The sequence below is a fragment of the Scyliorhinus torazame genome, chromosome 3 (assembly GCF_047496885.1).
Source record: "Scyliorhinus torazame isolate Kashiwa2021f chromosome 3, sScyTor2.1, whole genome shotgun sequence".
NCBI lineage: Eukaryota > Metazoa > Chordata > Chondrichthyes > Carcharhiniformes > Scyliorhinidae > Scyliorhinus > Scyliorhinus torazame.
The window spans coordinates 249,308,882-249,329,066 of record NC_092709.1 but is presented as its reverse complement, the minus strand read 5'-3'; the positions used below and the strand labels follow the sequence as shown (position 1 = coordinate 249,329,066).

The following is a 20,185-nucleotide window of genomic DNA, read 5'->3' as shown; positions in this document are numbered from 1 at the left end:
TATATTTCATGAGGTGTCATTATGTTTTGTCATTTTGGTGTATCTGGTGTTCTTGTTGATGTTTGTGGGACCCTGCTTCAGTGTTTATTCACCAAACAATGGAGAGACTTCAAGTGTACTTCTTTGGCAGAGAAATGCTCTGGGCCATTATGAGGATATGCAAGGCATTATATAAATGCACACCTTTCTTTACATGACATTATAAATTGCATTGATGGTGCATCTCATTATTCATCAGATGATGTATCTTGGATCAGGCTTGTGCTGTGTTGGAGCTTTGGCTGGACTGTCCACTCAAAATACTGCTCGCCTTGGAAACGCTTTGGGAATGATTGGTGTAGCTGGGGGCCTTGCTGCTACACTTGGAGGCCTTAAACCTTCCCCGGAATTATTGGCTCAGATGTCTGGTGTCATGGCAGTTGGTGGCACTCTTGGTAAGTATTTGCTGGTGTGTGTAGGGGGAATGTAAAAGGGTTTTTTCCTCTTCCTGCTTTACAATTGATTACAATTATTTAGAGAAGTGGGAAAGAACAGTAAGCCTTATCACATAGTGATGTACAGCACCACAAATAAATAGTGAGCAATGACAAACACACTCTCATCATCCTCCGATATCTCCTGAATATTGACTTTAGGGTGGATCACCAGCTAATAGGAGTGTGTTGCTGCTACAGTTATGTTGCTTCAATGACAACCATTGCTCTGTGGCAGCCTTCCGTCTCGTTAGATTCACTAATGTCCTTTAGGGAAATAAATCTGCCTTACTTACCTGGTCTGGCCTATATGTGACTCCAGACCCACAGCTACGTGGTTGACTTGTAAATGCCCCCTCAAATGACCTAGCAAGCTACACAGTTGTATCAAACCATTACAAAGTTAATAAAAAGGAATGAAACCGAAAGGCCACCCCAGCATCGACATCGCCATGGTAATGACAGCGGTAAACCTAGCCCTGTTGACCTTGAAAAGTCTCCTTGATAATGTTTGTGCCAAAATTGGTAGACTTGTCCCACAGACTAGTCAAGCAACAGCCTGATATAGTCATACTCCTGGAATTACACCTCACATACAATGTCCCAGACACTACTATCACTATTCTGTAGGCTGAGTAGTTTGCTGCAAACAATGGTTTGTTTGAGGTTGCGCGGTTGTTTGAAGGCAAGTAGTGGGGGTGTGGGGATGACCTTGGCAAGATGTTCATCTTCATCGATGACGTGTTGAAGGCTGTGAAGAAGATGTCGTAGTTTCTCCGCTCCGGGAAGATACTGGATGACGAAGGGTATTCTGTCGGTTGTGTCCCATGTTTGTGTTCTGAGGAGGTTGGTGCGGTTTTTTGCTGTGGCACGTTGAAACTGTCGATCGATGAGTCGAGTGCCATATCCCGTTCGTACGAGGGCATCTTTCAACGTCTGTAGATGTCTGTTACGCTCCTCCTCGTCTGAGCAGATCCTGTGTATACGGAGAGCTTGTCCATAGGGGATGGCTTCTTTAATGTGTTTAGGGTGGAAGCTGGAGAAGTGGAGCATCGTGAGGTTATCCGTGGGTTTGCGGTAAAGCGAAGTGCTGAGGTGACCATCCTTGATGGAGACGAGTGTGTCCAAGAATGCAACTGATTTTGGAGAGTAGTCCATGGTGAGTCTGATGGTTGGATGGAACTTATTGATGTCATCGTGTAGTCGTTTCAGTGATTCTTCGCCGTGGGTCCAAAGGAAAAAAATGCCATCGATGTATCTGGTGTATAACGTTGGTTGAAGGTCCTGTGCAGTGAGTAGGTCCTGTTCAAACTTGTGCATGAAGATGTTGGCGTATTGGGATGCGAATTTGGTCCCCATGGCTGTTACGTGTGTCTGGATGAAGAACTTGTTGTTGAAGGTGAAGACGTGATCCAGAATGAAGGGGATGAGTTGCAGAATTGCGTCTGGAGATTGGCAGTTGTCGGTGTTGAGTACTGAGGCTGTTGCAGCAATGCCGTCGTCATGGGGGATGCTGGTATAGAGTGCCGAGACATCCATTGTGACGAGAAATTTTCCTAGTTCAACTGGTCCATGGGTGCTGAGTTTCTGTAGGAAGTCCGTCGTGTCACGCCAGAAGCTGGGCGTACCTTGTACGATGGGTTTCAAGATGCCCTCGATGTAGCCAGAGAGGTTCTCACACAGGGTCCCATTGCCTGAAACGATAGGACGGCCTGGTGTGTTGGCTTTGTGTATTTTTGGTAGACAGTAGAGATCTCCAATGCGGGGAGTACGTGGGATGAGAGCACGTATAGTGCTCTGAAGATCTGGATCCAAGGTTTTGATCAGTCTGTTAAGTTGGCGGATGTGTTCCTTGGTCGGATCTGCGGGTAACTGTAGTGTTCTTGGTTGTTCAGTTGTCGGTATACTTCTTTGCAGTAGTCCGTTCTGTTCAGTATGACAGTGGCCCCTCCTTTGTCTGCTGGTTTGATGACGATGCTGCGGTTGGTCTTGAGAGCGTGGATGGCTTGGGTGACTTTCGGGGCTGTCTTGTGAATGCGACTGATGAATCTGGCATTGACGTGACTCCTGACGGCTTGCGCATACATGTCGAGTCTAGGGCAGCGGCCTTCCTGAGGGGTCCAATTCGACTCTTTCCTCTTCGGTTGCCGCACCGCAGATCTCTCGGTCTGCTGTTCTGGTTCATTGATAGTCTGCTTGGGTTCAAACCGCACAGGACCTTCAACCGACGTTATACACCAGATACATCGATGACATTTTTTTCCTTTGGACTCACGGCGAAGAATCACTGAAACAACTACACGATGACATCAATAAGTTCCATCCAACCATCAGACTCACTATGGACTACTCTCCAAAATCAGTTGCATTCTTGGACACACTCGTCTCCATCAAGGACGGTCACCTCAGCAGTTCGCTTTACCGCAAACCCACGGGTAACCTCACGATGCTCCACTTCTCCAGCTTCCACCCTAAACACATTAAAGAAGCCATCCCCTATGGACAAGCTCTCCGTATACACAGGATCTGCTCAGACGAGGAGGAGCGTAACAGACATCTACAGACGTTGAAAGATGCCCTCGTACGAACGGGATATGGCGCTCAACTCATCGATCGACAGTTCCAACGTGCCACAGCAAAAAATTGCACCGACCTCAGAAGACAAACATGGGACACAACCGACAGAATACCCTTCGTCGTCCAGTACTTTCCCGGAGCGGAGAAACTACGTCATCTTCTTCACAGCCTTCAACACGTCATCGGTGAAGATGAACATCTTGCCAAGGTCATCCCCACACCCCCACTACTTGCCTTCAAACAACCGCGCAACCTCAAACAAACCATTGTTTGCAGCAAACTACTCAGCCTTCAGAACAGTGACCACGACACCACACAACCCTGCCATGGCAATCTCTGCAAGACGTGCCAGATCATCGACATGGATACCACCATTACACGTGAGACCACCACCCACCAGGTACGCGGTACATACTCGTGCGACTCGGCAAACATTGTCTACCTCATACGCTGCAGGAAAGGATGTCCCGAAGCGTGGTACATTGGCGAGACCATGCAGACGCTGTGACAATGAATGAACGGACATCGCGCGACAATCACCAGGCAGGAATGTTCCCTTCCAGTCGGGGAACACTTCAGCAGTCAAGGGCATTCAGCCTCTGATCTCCGGGTAAGCGTTCTCCAAGGCGGCCTTCAGGACGCGCGACAACGCAGAATCGGCGAGCAGAAGCTTATAGCCAAGTTCCGCATACATGAGTGCGGCCTCAACCGGGACCTGGGATTCATGTTGCATTATATTCATCCCCCACCATCTGGCCTGCGAAATCCTACCAACTGTCCTGGCTTGACACAATTCACACCTCTTTAACCTGGGGTTACCCCATCTCTGGAGCTGTAAAGATTTAATCACGTGCTAATGTTCGCATTCCAAGCATTGTTTGGCATCTTTGAATTTGTCTATATATATATGTTTCTGGAACATACCTCTTCATTCACCTGAGGAAGGAGCAGCGCTCCGAAAGCTAGTGACATCGAAACAAACCTGTTGGACTTTAACCTGGTGTTGTAAAACTTCTTACTGTGCTCACCCTAGTCCAACGCCGGCATCTCCACATCATCAGGTCAAACATGGACAAGGAAACCTGCTGATTACCACGTACCACATCACCTCAGCTGATGAATCAGTACTCCTCCATGTTCAACACCATTTGGAGGAAGCACTGAGAGTGGCAAGTGCTCAAAATATACTCTGGGTGGGGGACTTCAACGTCCATCACCAAGGGTGGCTTGGTAGTACCACCTCAGACCGAGCTACTTGGGTCCTAAAAGGCATAACTGTGAAACTGAATCTGCAGCAGGTGGTGAGGGAACCAACAGGAGGCAGAAACATACATGACCTCATCTTCCCCAACCTGCCCGCTGCAGACGCACCTGTCCACGGCAGTATCGGTAGGGATGACCATCATAGTGGAGACAAAATCCCATCTTCATATTGAGGTTACCGTACATTGTGCTGTGAGGCAGTACCGCTGGGCTAAATGGGATAGATTTCGAACAGATCTGGGCATCCATGAGATGCTGTGGGCCATCAGCAGAAGCAGAATTGTACTCAGCCACAATCTGCAACCTCATGCCCAGCATGTCCCCCACGCTACCATTACCACCAGGCCAAGCAATCAACCCTGGTTCAATGAAGAGTGCAGGGGGGCATGCCAGGAACAACACCAGGCATACCTAAAGGAAGCTACAACACAGGACCACTTGTGTGCCAAACTGCAAAGCAACAAGTGATAGACAGAGCTAAGTGATCACACAGCCAATAGATCAGTTCTAAGCTCTGCAGTCCTCGCACATGCAGCCGTGAATGGTGGTGGACAATTAAACAACTCACTGGAGGAGGAGGTTCCGCAAATATCCCCAATCTCAATGATGGAGGACCCCACACATCAGTGCAAAAAATAAGGCTGAAGCATTTGCAACAATCTTCAGCCAGATGTGCCAAGTGGATGATCCATCTCTGCCTTCTCTGGCGGTCACCTGCATCACAGGTGCCAACTCAATTCAATCCACATGATATCAAGAAATGGTTGAAGGCACTGGATACTGCAAAGGCTTTGGGCCATGACAATATTCCGGCAATAGCACTGAGGATGTGTCCTTCAGAACTTGTCACGTCCCTAGTCTAGCTGTTCCAGTACAGCTACAACACTGGCATCTACTGATAATGTGGAAAATTGCCCAAGTATGCCCTGTAAGCAAAACGCAGGTCAAATCCAACCTGGCCAATAGGGCCCCATCAGTCTACTCTCGATCATCAGTTAAGTGATGGAAGGAGCCATCAATGGTGCTATATGTGGCTCTTGCTTAGCAATAACCTGCTCACTGACGCTCAGTTCATGTCCGCCAGGGCCACTAATCTCCTGACCTCATTACAGCCTTGGTTCAAATATGGACAAAAGAGCTGAATGCCAGAGGTGAGGTGAGAGTGACTGAATTTGACATCAACGCAGCATTTGACCAATTGTAGCCTCAAGGAGCTCTAGCAAAACTGGAGTCAATGGGAATCGGGGGGAGCCCTCCATTGGTTGGAGTCATACCTGGCAGAAAGGAAAATGGTTGTGGTAGTTGGAGGCCAATCATCTCAGCACCAGGACATCATTGCAGGAGTTGCTCAGGTCTTCAACTCCTTCATCAATGACCTTCCTTCCATCATAAGGTCAGAAGTGGTTTTTTTTTACTGATGATTGCACAATATTCAGCACCATTCACAACACCTCAGACACTGATGCAGTCCATGTTCAAATGCAGACCTGGACAATATCCAGACTTGGGCTGACAAGTTACAAGGAACAGTTACACCACACAAGTGCCTGGCAATGACCACCCCCAACAAGAGAGAACCTAACCAGCTACTGTTGGCGTTCAGTGGCATTACCATCGCTGAATCCTCCACTATCAACATCCTGGGGGTTACCTTTGACAAGAAACTGAACTGAACGAGCCATATAAATACTGTGGATACAAGAGCAGGTTAGAGGCTGAGAATCCTGCGGCGAGTAACTCACCTCCTGACTCCCCAAAGCCTGTTCACCATCTACAAACTACGGGTAAGGAGTGTGATGGAATCTTCTCCACTTGCCTGGATGAGTGCAGCTTCCACAACACTCAAGAAGCTTGACACCATTAAGATCTCAGATGAGCAAGGCTGAACAGCTTTCCATTGGTTCTGCTAGTCAAGTACTTGAATGCTTCTGACAGCAACAAAGAGAAAAATATGCCAAAGAGTGTTGGTGCCAGAACCCATCCCTGTTTGACCCCACTGTGGATTTCAAATGGTTCTGATATTTCCTTGTCATTGCTGACCTTAGCCACCATGTGGTCATGGAAAAAGGGAGATCTATTGAGCAGCTTCAGCAGGTAGCCAATTTTCTCCAACAGCTTAAATAGACCATCTCGGCTCACATGGTCTAATGTCTTGGTCAGATCGATGAAGGTTATACATAGTGATTTCCTTTGTTCACAGCATTTCTTGTGTAGCTGCCAGACTGAGAAGATCATGTGAATTATTGATCTTCCAACTTTGAAGGCACACTGGGATTCATGATAAATGCTTTCACCAAGTCTGCAGTCCAACGATAGCAACACGGGCAAACCTTCTTCGGCGATCACTCGCTAACGGGTATGATTGTCCACCTAAAAACACCGTGTCACTGGTCATGGGTTCTTTGGGTCCTTGGAGGCTGATGAGCCCAATCTGAGAGTCACATCTCCAACCGCACATTTGCCTGGTGTTTCCAGGAGATGGGATTGGTCTTTGGACTCGAGATCGCTGGTGTTCCTTTCCCAGATTCCTTTTCGGGACCTCCACATGCCGTCAGGTATCATCAAATCGGGAGGTTCCTCCAAGTAGATCTCTTCAGAGCAAAGGTGCCCAAGGCGTTGTCGTCTAAGTTGAATTTCTTTAGGTAAGCCTTCGGGGGGACTTTGAAGCACATCCTTTGTACTCCGATTGCTCTGAAGCTCCTTGAGCGGAAGGAAGAAGAATTCCTTTGGCAGTTAGGATTCTGGCATCCTAAGCATATGGTCAGCCCAGTGTTGTTAGTCTCGGATGATCATGACCTTGATGCTGGTGCTCTTGGCTCCTGCAAGGACACTGATGTTAGTATGCTTGTCCTCCCAGCTATTGCAGAGAATCCAACTCAGACAGCGTTGATGGCACCTCTCCAGGGCCTTGAGTTGGCGCCTGTCCATAGTCCAAGTTTCTAAGCCGTACAGCAGAGTTGGGAGGATGACTGCCTTGTATACAAGGATCTTGGTGCCAGCTCAGATGTCACGGTCATCGAAGACTATCAATTTTGGGCGTCTGAAAACGGTGCTCGAGGATTTGATACTATGTTGGATCCCCACACCGATGTCAGCCTTGGATGAGAGGTGGCACCCCAGGTGTTCCATGTTTGGGAGGGTTTTTCTGTTGATCTTGATGGAGGGAGAGACCGGATCTTGCTTAGGGGCAGGCTGGTAAAGGACATGAGTCTTCCTGAGGTTGAGGCTAAGACTGATTCTTCAGTATGCTTCCGCGAAGGTGTCAAGCAGGCCTTGGAGATTCTCTTCTGAGGAGAGTGGAGATGATGATGTCGTCCACATACTGAAGTTCCATGAGCGATGTCAGTGTCGCTTTCTTCTTGGATTTCAACTGGTTGAGTATGAAAAGTTTTTCATCTATCCTGTAGACGATGTCCACTCCACTGGGAAGCTTGTTCTTGACAAGGTGAATGATGCTGGCGATGAAGCTGGACAAAAGGGTGGGGGCAAGGACACATCCTTGATTGACTCCAGTTTTGACCTCAAAGTTTTCTGTCGGTGAGGACTGTCGTCGACATGGAGGAGTTGGAGAAGAGAATGTTGATGAATTTCTTTGGACAGCCAGCCTTTGAAAGGGTCTTCCAGAGCACTTCCCGATTGACTGAGTCAAAAGCCTTGGTCAGATTGATGAAAACAATGTAGAGTGGTTGATGTTGCTCCTAGCAATTCGCTTGAAGTTGCAAAGCAGTGAAAATCATGTCCATTGTTTCACAGTTTGGTCGGAAGCTGCTTTGGCTTTCCGGAAGGATTTCTTCAGAGACTGGGAGAAGGCGACTAGAAGGATTTGGGCGATGGCAAGTGGGATATTCCTCAATACCCGCAGTCCGCTTTGTCTCCTTTCTTAAAGACAGTGGCTATGACCGCATCCCTGAGGTTGGCAAGGGTTTCTTCTCTGTCCCAAGTTTTCAGGAGCCGCTGTTGGAGATGATGGGTGATCTCTTCTCCAAGTTTGAAAATCTCCACTGGAATCCCATCCATTCCTTTGGCATTTCCATTCTTCATGTGTTTAATGCCGGCTTCAACTTCATCCACGCTTGGTGGGAGTCCAGGATCATCTTTGAAGGGGAATTGGGAGATTTCCTTGAAGACGTCCTGATCTATGATTGTAACATGGTTTAGGGGTTCTTTGAAGTGTCCTGTCAATCAAAGACTGATGTTTTCTCTGTCTTTCAAAAGGGATCTGTCCTTACTCTGCACTGGCTTGAGGTGTTGGATCAATGTATTGCCTTGATGGCACTGAAGAAGCCCTGAGTATTGTGCTTGTCAGCGAGGAGTTGCAGCTCCTTAGCTTTCTCAGTCCACCATTGGTTCTTGATTTCCCTAGTTATTCTTTGTACCTCCATCTTTGCTGATTGATGAGCTCTCCTTTTTGCCTTGCTGGTTATGTCATTTTGCCAGAGCTGGAGAGCTTTTTCCTTATTGTTTGGGTCTTGGATGGTGTGGCCATTCTCGTCGAACCGCTCTTGGTGTTACTTGGTGTTGTAGGCGATGGTTTATTCACAGGTTGAGAGGATGGCTGTCTTCAGCTATTTCCAGTTTTCCTCCACTCCATGTTGGAAGTTCAGCAGCATGCTTGGCTCTTGAAGCCGCTCAACGTTGATCCTTCATCTGAACTGTTTCTTCATCTTCAGCTGCTTTTTGCAAGTCTCCAATTTCTTTAAAAAAAATATTTTTATGAGGGTATTTGCAAGTTTTTATAATAATGACAATAGCAATGACATAAACATGGTACAATAACCATTTCTCTCCCCCCCCCCCCCCATCCCAATCTTCACACACCCCAACCATGAAACAACAATCCGGCCCTCTCCACCACCCCCCACTCCCCCACTTTGGAATACTGCTTCTGCTGACAGTTTAATTTTCCCCGAGAAAGTCAACAAACGGCTGCCACCTCCGGGTGAACTCTACGATTGACCCTCCTAAGGCGAACTTTATTTTCTCGAGACTGAGAAAGCCAGCCATGTCACTAACCTAGGTCTCTGCACTCGGGGGCTTCGGGTCCCTCCGCATTAATAAGGTCCGTCTCCGGGCTACCAGGGAGGCAAAGGCCAAGACGTCGGCCTCTTTCGCCCCCTGAACTCCCGGCTCTTCTGACACCCCAAAGATAGTCACCTCTGCACTTGGCACCACCCGTGTTTTGAGTACCGTGGACATCGCCTTAGCGAAACCCTGCCAAAACCCTCTGAGCTTCGGGCATGCCCAGAACATGTGGACATGGTTTGCTGGGCTTCCCGTGCACCTCGCACACCTGTCCTCTATCCTGAAAACTTTCTCATCCGGGCCACAGTCATGTGTGCCCGGTGGACTACCTTGATTTGTGTCAGGCGAAGCCTGGCACATGATGAGGATGTATTAACCCTGCTTAGGGCGCCTCTGCCTCTCCTTCTAGCTCGTCCTCCCACTTGCCCTTAAGCTCCTCCACCGGGGTTTCCTCCGCATCCCAGAGCTCCTGGTAAATATATGATACCGTCCCCTCTCCCACCCAGGTACTCTGTCCTGTATCCCCCGTGGCGGCAGCAGCAGGAAGGCCGGAAGCTGCTTTCTCAAGTCTTGCACCTGCAAATACCTATACCCGTTTCCTGCTGGCAATTCAAATTTATCCTCCAAGGCCTTCAAGCTGGGGAAGCACCTGTTTAGAAATTTCATAGAATTTACAGTGCAGAAGGAGGCCATTTGGCCCATCGAGTCTGCACCGGCTCTTGGAAAGAGCACGCCACCCAAGGTCCACACCTCCACCCTATCCCCGTAACCCAGTAACCCCACCCAACACTAAGGGCAATTTTGGACACTAAGGGCAATTTAGCATGGCCAATCCACCTAACCTGCACATCTTTGGACTGTGGGAGGAAACCGGTGCACCCAGAGGAAACCCACGCACACACAGGGAGGATGTGCAGACTCCGCACAGACAGTGACCCAAGCCGGAATCGAACCTGGGACCCTGGAGCTGTGAAGCAATTGTGCTATCCACAATGCTACCGTGCTGCCCACGGTAGATCCCCCATTAGAAAGATCGCCCATCTTTCTAATTCCTGCCCTTTGCCATCTCCGGAACCCACCATCCAGCCTACCGATACAAATCGATGATTATTATAAATCGGGGTCCAAACCGATGCTCCCTCCACTCTCTTATATCTCCTCCATTGCCCCCAGATTTTCAGAGCCGCCACCACCACCGGACGTGTGGAGGAGCGGGCCGGCGAGAACGGAAGAGGTGCCGTTATCAGTGCTCCCAAACTTGTGTCTTTGCATGACGCTCCCACACCGACCCAGCCCCCACTACCCACTTCCTAATCATGGCTATATTAGCCGCCCAGTAGTAATTGCAGAAGTTCAGCAGCGCCAACCCACCCTCCCTCCGTCTGCGCTCGAGCAACACCTTTTTCAATCGCGGGGTTTTACCCGCCCACACAAAGCCCGGAATAACCTTATTCACCTGCTTGAAAAAGGCCTTTGGGATGAAGATGGGGAGCCACTGAAAGACAAACAGAAATCTGGGGAGGACCGTCATTTTCACTGTCTGTACCCTCCCCGCCAGTGATAGGGGGAGCATATCCCATCTCTTAAAGTCCTCTTTCATTTGTTCTACCAGCCGGGATAGGTTTAACTTGTGCAGTGCCTCCCATTCCCGGGCCACCTGGATTCCCAGATACCGAAAGCTCTTTCCTACCATTCTAAGCGGCAGCTCTCCCAGTCTCCTATCCTCTTGCCTGGATCGCGAACATCTCTTTTCCCCACGTTCAATTTATACCCTGAAAAATTGCCAAATTCCCCCAGAATTCGCATGACTTCCCCCATCCCCTCCAATGGGTCTGAAATATACAAGAGCAGGTCATCTGCGTAAAGCGAGACCCGGTGCTCCCCCCCCCCACCTTCCCCGAACCAGTCCTTTCCAGTTCCTAGAGGCTCTTAACGCCAGGGCCAATGACTCTGGCCAGAGCAAGCAGTAACGAGGAGAGGGGGCACCCTTGCCTCGTCCCGCGGTGTAGTTTAAAATACCCCGACCTCAGCCGGTACGTACAAACATTCGCTACTGGTGCCTGATAGAGCAACCGCACCCAGTCAATGAAGCCCTCACCAATTCCACTCCACCCGATCAAAAGCCTTCTCCGCAACCATCGCTAACTCTATCTCCTCTCCTTCTGAGGGCATCATAATAACATTTAAAAGCCTTCGAACATTGGTGTTGAGTTGCCTGCCCTTTACAAATCCAGTCTGGTCTTCCCCTATCACCCCCAGGGCACAATCCTCTATCCTGTGGCCAGTATCTTAGCCAGCAGTTTGGCGTCCACATTCAGTAGAGAAATTGGCTTGTATGACCTGCATTGCACCGGATCCTTCTCCCGTTTCAGGATCAATGAAATCAAGGCCTGCGACATTGTTGGGGGGAGGACTCCCTTCTCTATTGCTTCATTAAATGTCCTCACCAGCAGTCAATATCTCTGAAAACTTCTTATAGAATTCCACCAGATAGCCGTCAGGTCCCGGGGCCTTGCCCGACTGCATGCCCTCCAGCCCCTCGATTATTTCCTCAATCTCATTGGGGCTCCCAGCCCTTCCACCAGATCCTCATCTACCCTCGGAAACCTCAACTGATCCCAAAACTGCCTCATTCCCTCCACCCCAGCCGGGGGTTCCGACTCATATAATTTACTATAAAAGTCCTTAAACCTCATTCACCCCCACTGGGTCCAGGAGAGTATTCCCGCCTCTACTCTTTACTTTCCCTATCTCCCTGGCCGCTTCCCTTTTTCTGAGCTAACTTTCTGCTTGCCTTTTCCCCATACTCATAAATCGCCCCCCTTGTCTTCCTCAACTGTTCCACCACTTTCCCTGTAGTCAACAGCCCAAACTCTGCCTGTAACCTCCGCCGCTCCCTCAGTAGCCCCGCATCGGGGCCCTCCAATATCTCCTGTCCAACTTGAGTGTCTCCTCCACTAACCAATCCCTCTCAGCCCGTTCCGCCTTTTCTCTGTGGGCCCGTATCGAGATTAATTCCCCTCTGACCACTGCCTTCAAAGCTTTCTAAACCGTCGCTGCAGAGACCTCCCCCGCATCATTTGTTTCCAGGTAGTTCTGGATGGACTTGTTAACCCGCCCACAGATCGCTTCGTCCGCTAGCAACCCCACATCCAGTCTCCACAGCGGGCGATTCCCTCTCTCCACACTAACCCGCAGATCCACCCAGTGCGGGGCATGATCCGACACTGCGATTGCCGAGTGCTCAGTATCCACCACCCCCGGTATTAGCGCCCTGCTCAGAACAAAAAAGTCAATGCGAGAGTATACCTTGTGGACATGGGAGAAAAAAGAAAACTCCTTCGCCCATGGCCGTGCAAACCTCCATGGTCTTCTCCCCCCATCTGTTCCATAAACCCCTTCAATTCCTTTGCCGCAGCCGGCCTCCTCCCTGTCTTGGATTCTGACCGGTCCAATTCCGGATCAATGGCTGTGTTAAAATCTCCTCCCATAATCAGGTTATGTGACTCGAAGTCTGGGATCTTACCTAACACCCGCCTCATAAATTCCACATCGTTCTAATTCGGAGCACATATGTTCCGCACCCTCTCCAGCTTCCCACTCACCATTCTGTACCTACCCCCCTTGTCAGACACGATTCTCCCAGCCTCGAATGCCACTCGTTTATTGATCAAAATGGCTACCCCGCTGGTCTTTGAGTCCAGTCCTGAGTGGAATACGTGGCCAACCCACCCCTTTCTCAATCTTGTCTGATCTATAACCTTTAGATGTGTCTCTTGTAGCACTGCCACATCCGCCTTCAGACCCCTCAAATGGGCAAACACGCGAGCCCTCTTGACCGGCCCATTCAACCCTCTAACGTTCCATGTAATCAGCCTAGTCGGGGGGTTTCCCGTGTCCGCCCGTCCCGTCCCCCCGCCCCTCTGCCGACTAGCCATCACACTTTTTAGGCCAGACTCCAGCTCGTGGCCTCCGCCTTCTCGGGCTCCCCCTCGGGCATTCACCGTCCCCTCGTAACAATTCTTCCAGGGCAACACGGTGGCGCAGTGGGTTAGCCCTGCAGCCTCACGGCGCCGAGGTCCCAGGTTCGATCCTGGCTCTGGGTCACTGTCTGTGTGGAGTTTGCACATTCTCCCCGTGTTTGCGTGGGTTTTGCCCCCACAATCCAAAGATGTACAGGCTAGGTGGATTGGCCACACTAAATTGCCCCTTAATTGGAAAAAATGAATTGGGTACTCTAAATTTATGAAACAAAAAAAAATAACCGTTCTTCTGTCAGCAAAGCAGTTCCCCCCCTCTCCCAACCCCCCAAGTCAAGCTCCAGCTTAGATCCTACTCGCCCCCCACTGTGCTTCCGTGAGTCAGCTGACCCATGTTGACTTGATAGCGCCCGCCCATGGCACCAAGCAGTCTGTCTCCTCATTGTTCTCTCCCCTCTCCCCCCACTTGGACAAACATATTCAAAGCATCATATTCCCCATAAACAAACATCAGAAAACACAGTGAACAGCCACTTTAGAAAAAAACAACACAAAAACAAAACCAGCCCCAAAGACCACCCCCTTCTAACCAACTCCCTGCAAGATAAAGTTACCTTTAGCCATCAAAACAGCCCCTTATTACACATAACACTACTTATACTTATACAGCCCAGCACAACAAATCGCCACCACCGTACTCCCCAAGGCTTTTAGTTCACCTCCAGTCTTTTTTCTTTAATAAAAAGTCCATACTTCGTCTGGTGTTTCAAAGTAGAAGTCCCGTTCCTCATGTGTGACCCACAGAAGGGCTGGGTACAACTTCCCGAAATTCATCCCCTTAAGGAGGGCCGTTTTTGCCCCATTAAACCCAGCTCGCCTCTTGGCCAAATCCACGCCCAGGTCCTGATAAATGCGCAGGTCACAATTCTCCCACTTGCTCCCAATGTGTTCTTTGTCTAGGAATCGGTGCAAGCATACCACCATCACCATCGGCGGCCCGTTCACTCAGGGCTTCTTCGCGAGGGCTCTGTGCGATCTATCCACTTCCAGGGGCCGAGGGAATGCCTCAGCCCCCATCCACTTCACCAACATGTCTGTCACATAAGCCCTCGCATCCGATCCCTCACTGCCTTCACGGAGGCCGACAATTCTAAGATTCTGCCTCCTGGACCTGTTCTCCAGGTCCTCCAGCTTCTCCTGCATTCTTTTCTGGCGGTCATTCATCATTTCCATCTTGGTCTCCAGCAAGGTTAGGTATTCTTCGTGCTCGGACACCTTTTTCTCGACCTCCTGGATCACTCTTCCGTGGGTCTCTTGATTCTGCACCACTTGATCAATCGAAGCCTTAATCGGGTCCAGCGTGCCCTTCTTCAGCTTGGCGAAGCAATTTTCAAAAAACTTCACCAGCTGCTCCATCGACCACTGTGCCATCTCCCCGCGGCCCTTGCTCTCCGCCATGCTTTCCCGCGTTGCCAGCTCTGCTTGCATCTTCCTTATAGGATTTTGTCTTCTCACACGGCCACTTCTGGTCCAATTCTCCATACACTGGTGGGGGATTTCTCCTCACTGTCTCACTCTTCACCGATTTATCCCATAAAATCCAGGAACAAAACGGGGGAAAAAGGTCCAAAGGTTCATCACAGGCGGGAGCTATCAAATGTGCGACCTACTTCTCCATGGCAGCCACCGGAAGTCCCAAGTCTCCAATTTCTTTAAGGTCCCCTATCTGTTGCTACTGATAAACCAGCAGTCAAATTGCCTTCTTTGACTTCTCCTATTTACTGGAGTAATACATAAATTCTCCAACTGCCCATCTGGGGTGCCCATCATGTTCATAATCAACGATTACCCGGAGTAATTTTACTGCATACGTATTTAGCTGCTCTTTCTCCCAGTTTTACTGTGGGTTTTCCTTTCTGCCTGCGTCCCTCACCTTTTTGGGCCTGCTCTTTTTGTCCACCACTCCTTCCATTTACTGGTATCCTGCTGTGGTTGCCAAGTCTAGAGGCCACCATTTTCTGTGTCCCTGGACACTAGAACTACTGCTGAGCTGAGTGGTAACAAAGAAGTCGACTGCACAGGTTGGATTCATTCAATTGATATCAAATTTATTATTCCTCATAAACACGGTACAAGTTAACAAGAACAAAGAAATGTACAGCACAGGAACAGGCCCTTCGGCCCTCCAAGCCCGTGCCGACCATGCTGCCCGATTAAACTACAATCTTCTACACTTCCTGGGTCCGTATCCCTCTATTCCCATCCTATTCATGTATTTGTCAAGATGCCTCTTAAATGTCACTATCGTCCCTGCTTCCACCACCTCCCGGATCCGGTAGCGAGTTCCAGCCACCCACTACCCTCTGTGTAAAAAACTTGCCTCGTACATCTACTCTAAACTTTGCCCCTCGCACCTTAAACCTATGCCCCCTGGTAATTGACCCCTCTACCCTGGGGAAAAGCCTCTGACTATCCACTCTGTCTATGCCCCTCATAATTTTGTAGACCTCTATCAGGCCGCCCTCAACCTCCGTCGTTCCAGTGAGAACAAACCGAGTTTATTCAACCGCTCCTCATAGCTAATGCCCTCCATACCAGGCAACATTCTGGTAAATCTCTTCTGCACCCTCTCTAAGCCTCCACATCCTTCTGGTAGTGTGGCGACCAGAATTGAACACTATACTCCAAGTGTGGCCTAACTAAGGTTCTATACAGCTGCAACATGACTTGCCAATTCTTATACTCAGTGCCTCAGCCAATGAAGGCAAGCATGCCGTATGCCTTCTTGACTACCTTCTCCACCTGTGTTGCCCCTTTCAGTGGCCTGTGGACCTGTACACCTAGATCTCTCTTGAGGGTTCTACCATTCACTGTATATTCCTACCTGCATTAGACCTTCCAAAATGCATTACCTCACATTTGTCCGGATTAAACTCCATCTGCCATCTCTCTGCCCAAGTCGCCAAACAATCTAAATCCCGCTGTATCCTCTGACAGTCCTCATCGCTATCCGCAATTCCACCAACCTTTGTGTCGTCTGCAAACTTACTAATCAGACCAGTTACATTTTCCTCCAAATCATTTATATATACTACAAACAGCAAAGGCCCAGCACTGTTCCCTGCGGAACACCACTAGTCACAGCCTTCCAATTAGAAAAGCACCCTTCCATTGCTACTCTCTGCCTTCCATGACCTAGCCAGTTCTGTATCCACCTTGCCAGCTCACCCCTGATCCCGTGTGACTTCACCTTTTGTACTAGTCTACCATGAGGGACCTTGTCAATGGCCTTACTGAAGTCCATATAGACAACATCCACTGCCCTACCTGCATCAATCATCTTTGTGACCTCTTCGAAAAACTCTTATCAAGTTAGAGAGACACGACCTCCCCTTCACAAAACCATGCTGCCTCTCACTAATACGTCCATTTGCTTCCAATTGGGAGTAGATCCTGTCTCGAAGAATTCTCTCCAGTAATTTTCCTACCACTGAGGTAAGTCTCACCGGCCTGTAGTTCCCTGGATTATGCTTGCTACCCTTCTTAAACAGCAAAGTTCTTCAAATACATCACGTTTTCCAATATATATATATATACTGTTATGGGCCAGCGTTTAGAGAACCCCAAAGTGTATCATGGAGTTCAGCTGACCCACAACTTTTAATAGATTGTGGTATGTGGAGCACATGGCCCACTCTACAGGAGTGGTGCAGCAGACATCTAACAGTAATTTTTAAAGCAAAACAACGTTAATTCTATGAACTCAAGTTAACCTTTTTAAAACATACAGTGAACATCTTAGCAACCATCAATTCAAATATATCCCCCAAAGAATACAACACTAAGTAATCCTTAAACTTTCCTTTTAACACCCATAAGACATAAAAACAACCTTTTAACAGAAGCACATGAGGTTTAAATTCACTACTGAGAACAGTTATCACTCTGAATTCACCAAATGATCAAAAGATAGTCTTTACATGGCAGAGAGAACAACATTACACCTTCTTTGGCTGGCTGCAGCTCCAACACTAAAATGAAACCAAGAAACACAGACACACCCAAGCTTTTCTCAAAGCGAAACTAAAAAGCAGAGCCAGAGCTCAGCTCCACACACACTCTGACATCACTGCACTAACTTGAGCAGACAAACATTTCTTAAAGTGACATTTTCATGACACCTCCCCCCAAGAAATAAAAATAAACCATCAACTTCAAGATGGTTTCATTTTTCACCTTTTCACTATCCTTTAAGAAATGCACACAGTAAATATACTTTTTTGTTTCAAAAAACAACACACGCAAACAGCTATAATAATATAGTCCATTTTTTTGTTCTTCTTCCTCCAACTGGAATCTCTCTCGATTGACAGTCTCTTTGAACAAGAAGGTCTCTGCACGATCTGTCCATTTCCCTCTGCCTCGGCATGTCTCTTTAAAGTCAGATACTTTAATTCAATCTGATCACAGAGTCCCTTGTAATTCTCCAACACATGAGCATTGGTTATCAAAGCTTTCTGGCAGTCAAATGCCTGTTGAAAGTCCGCTGTCCACTGAAATTTTTGACGTTTCTTCAGCAAGACCATCAGTGGAGCAACCACACGACAAAAATTTGGCACAAATGTTCGATCAAATCCACTCATGCCAAGAAATCGCATTATTACCCTTTGTGTCGAGGATATTGGAAACTCCCCAATAACTTTTGTTTTCACATCCCGTGGGACCATTCGACCCTGTCCAATTGTATGGCCCTGGAAAGTGACTTGGGCTTTTCCAAATTCACTTTTGGCTAGGTTCACCACCAAACCCGCCTCCAGAAGTTGATCAAATAACTCAATCAGAAGTTTTAAATGTTCTTTCCATGTCTGGCTGAAAATTACTAGATCGTCGATGTATACCGCACAATTGGGTAATCCTGAAACAACTTTGTTAGTTAACCTTTGAAATGTGGCTGGGGCGTTTTCATGCCAAATGGCATAACTTTGAATTGGTATGTACCATCTGGAGTCACACAAGCTGCAATCTCCTTCGCCCTGTTGGATAAAGGTAACTGCCAGTAACCTTTAAGTAAATCCAGTTTGGAAATAAAAGCTGATTGTCCCACCTTCTCAATGCAATCCTCCAAGCGTGGGATAGGATAAGTGTCTGTTCTTGTTAATTGCATTAACCTTTCTATAGTCCACACACAACCGTTGGGTACGGTCTGGTTTAGGTACCATCACTATGGGTGAGCTCCATTGGCTGCAACCCACTTCAATTATGCCATTTTTAAGCATACTCTCAATCGCTTTGTTAACCTGTGCCAATTTTAAAGGGTTAAGTCTATATGGATGTTGTTTGATTGGAGCAGCATTTCCCACATCTACATCACGGATAGCCGTTTTAGTACTTCCCAATTTATCTCTACAAATTTGCCCATGTGATATCAATAACTCTTTCAGGTCAGTCGGTTTTACATCTGGAAGGTAACTCAACCATTTATCCCAATTTTTAAGAACATCCTCATTTTCCAATTTAATGTGAGGTATGTCAAATTCAAAGTCATCTGGATTTGGTTGTCACTTTGAGTTAGAATCATTAAAACCTCCTCCTTTTTCTCTCCTTCCCTTTCAAAGTACCTTTTAAGCATATTCACATGACACACTCGGTGAGTCTTCCTTCTATCTGGAGTTTTTAACCACATAATTCACCTCACTTAATTTCCTTTCAATCTGATAAGGTCCACAAAACCTTGCTATTAAAGGTTCACCTACTACTGGTAACAATACTAAAACTTTATCTCCACTGGCAAAACTACGAACTTTGGATTTCTTGTTTGCCGCCCGTTTCATCACATGTTGTGCAACTTTTAAATGTTGTCTAGCCAATTCACCTGCTCTATTTAATCGTTCCCTAAAATTTGACACGTAATCCAATAATGTAAGTTCTGATTTCTCACCCACCAATTTTTCCTTAATCAATTTAAGTGGTCCTCTTACCTCATGACCAAAAATTAGTTCAAAAGGACTGAATTTGGTTGACTCATTAGGTGCATCCCTAATTGCAAACAGTACGAATGGAATTCTTTTATCCCAATCCTCTGGATAATCATGACAATAAGCTCTCAACATTGTCTTTAATGTCTGATGCCGCCTTTCTAACGCTCCCTCCAATTCTGGATGGTACGCAGTTGATTTAAATTGTTTTATTCCCAAGCTATCCATAATGTCTTTGAATAACCTTGAGGTAAAATTTGATCCTTGATCCGATTGTATTTCTGCGGGTAGTCCAGATCTAGTAAAGCATTTAAGTAACTCCTCCACTATCTTTTTAGCTGTAATATTATGCATTGGAATAGTCTCTGGAAACCTAGTCGACACATCCATTATTGTCAAAAGATATTGATTCCCACTTTTCGTTTTTGGAAGTGGTCCTACGCAATAAAGTAAGACACTTGTAAAATGTTCCTCAAATGCTGGAATGGGTATTAAGGGTGCTGGTTTTATCACTGCTTGTGGTTTCTCTGTCACTTGACATGTGTGACATGATTGACAAAATTTAACTACATCTTTATGTAGTCCAGGCCAATAAAAATGTTTTTGGATTTTAGCTTGAGTTTTCCTTATTCCCAAATGACCTCCCACTGGCACCTCATGTGCAACTCGCAACATCTCCTTTCTATACCCTACAGGCAATACTACTTGATGAACTTCTGCCCACTTTTCATCCGCCTGCATATATAAAGGTCTCCATTTTCTCATCAAGACATCATTTTTACGGTAATAACACTCAGATTCCTCTTCCGTATATGCTTTCTGATACATCCGTTTTATTTCTACATCTTTCTGTTGTACCTCCGCCAATTTTCCTGAACTAAAAATATCTGCCTCA

General features: G+C 47.6%; 1 protein-coding gene across 2 annotated transcripts in view; it reads left to right on the top strand.

The window, feature by feature from the left end:
- Positions 1-20,185, top strand: part of LOC140409045 (NAD(P) transhydrogenase, mitochondrial-like) — a 343,808-nt gene that overhangs the window by 135,142 nt on the left and 188,481 nt on the right. For both annotated transcript variants that reach the window (XM_072497085.1, XM_072497084.1), the window contains exon 14: positions 239-434. In XM_072497085.1, the coding sequence (XP_072353186.1) occupies positions 239-434 (196 nt within the window). The remainder of the gene's footprint in view (positions 1-238; positions 435-20,185) is intronic.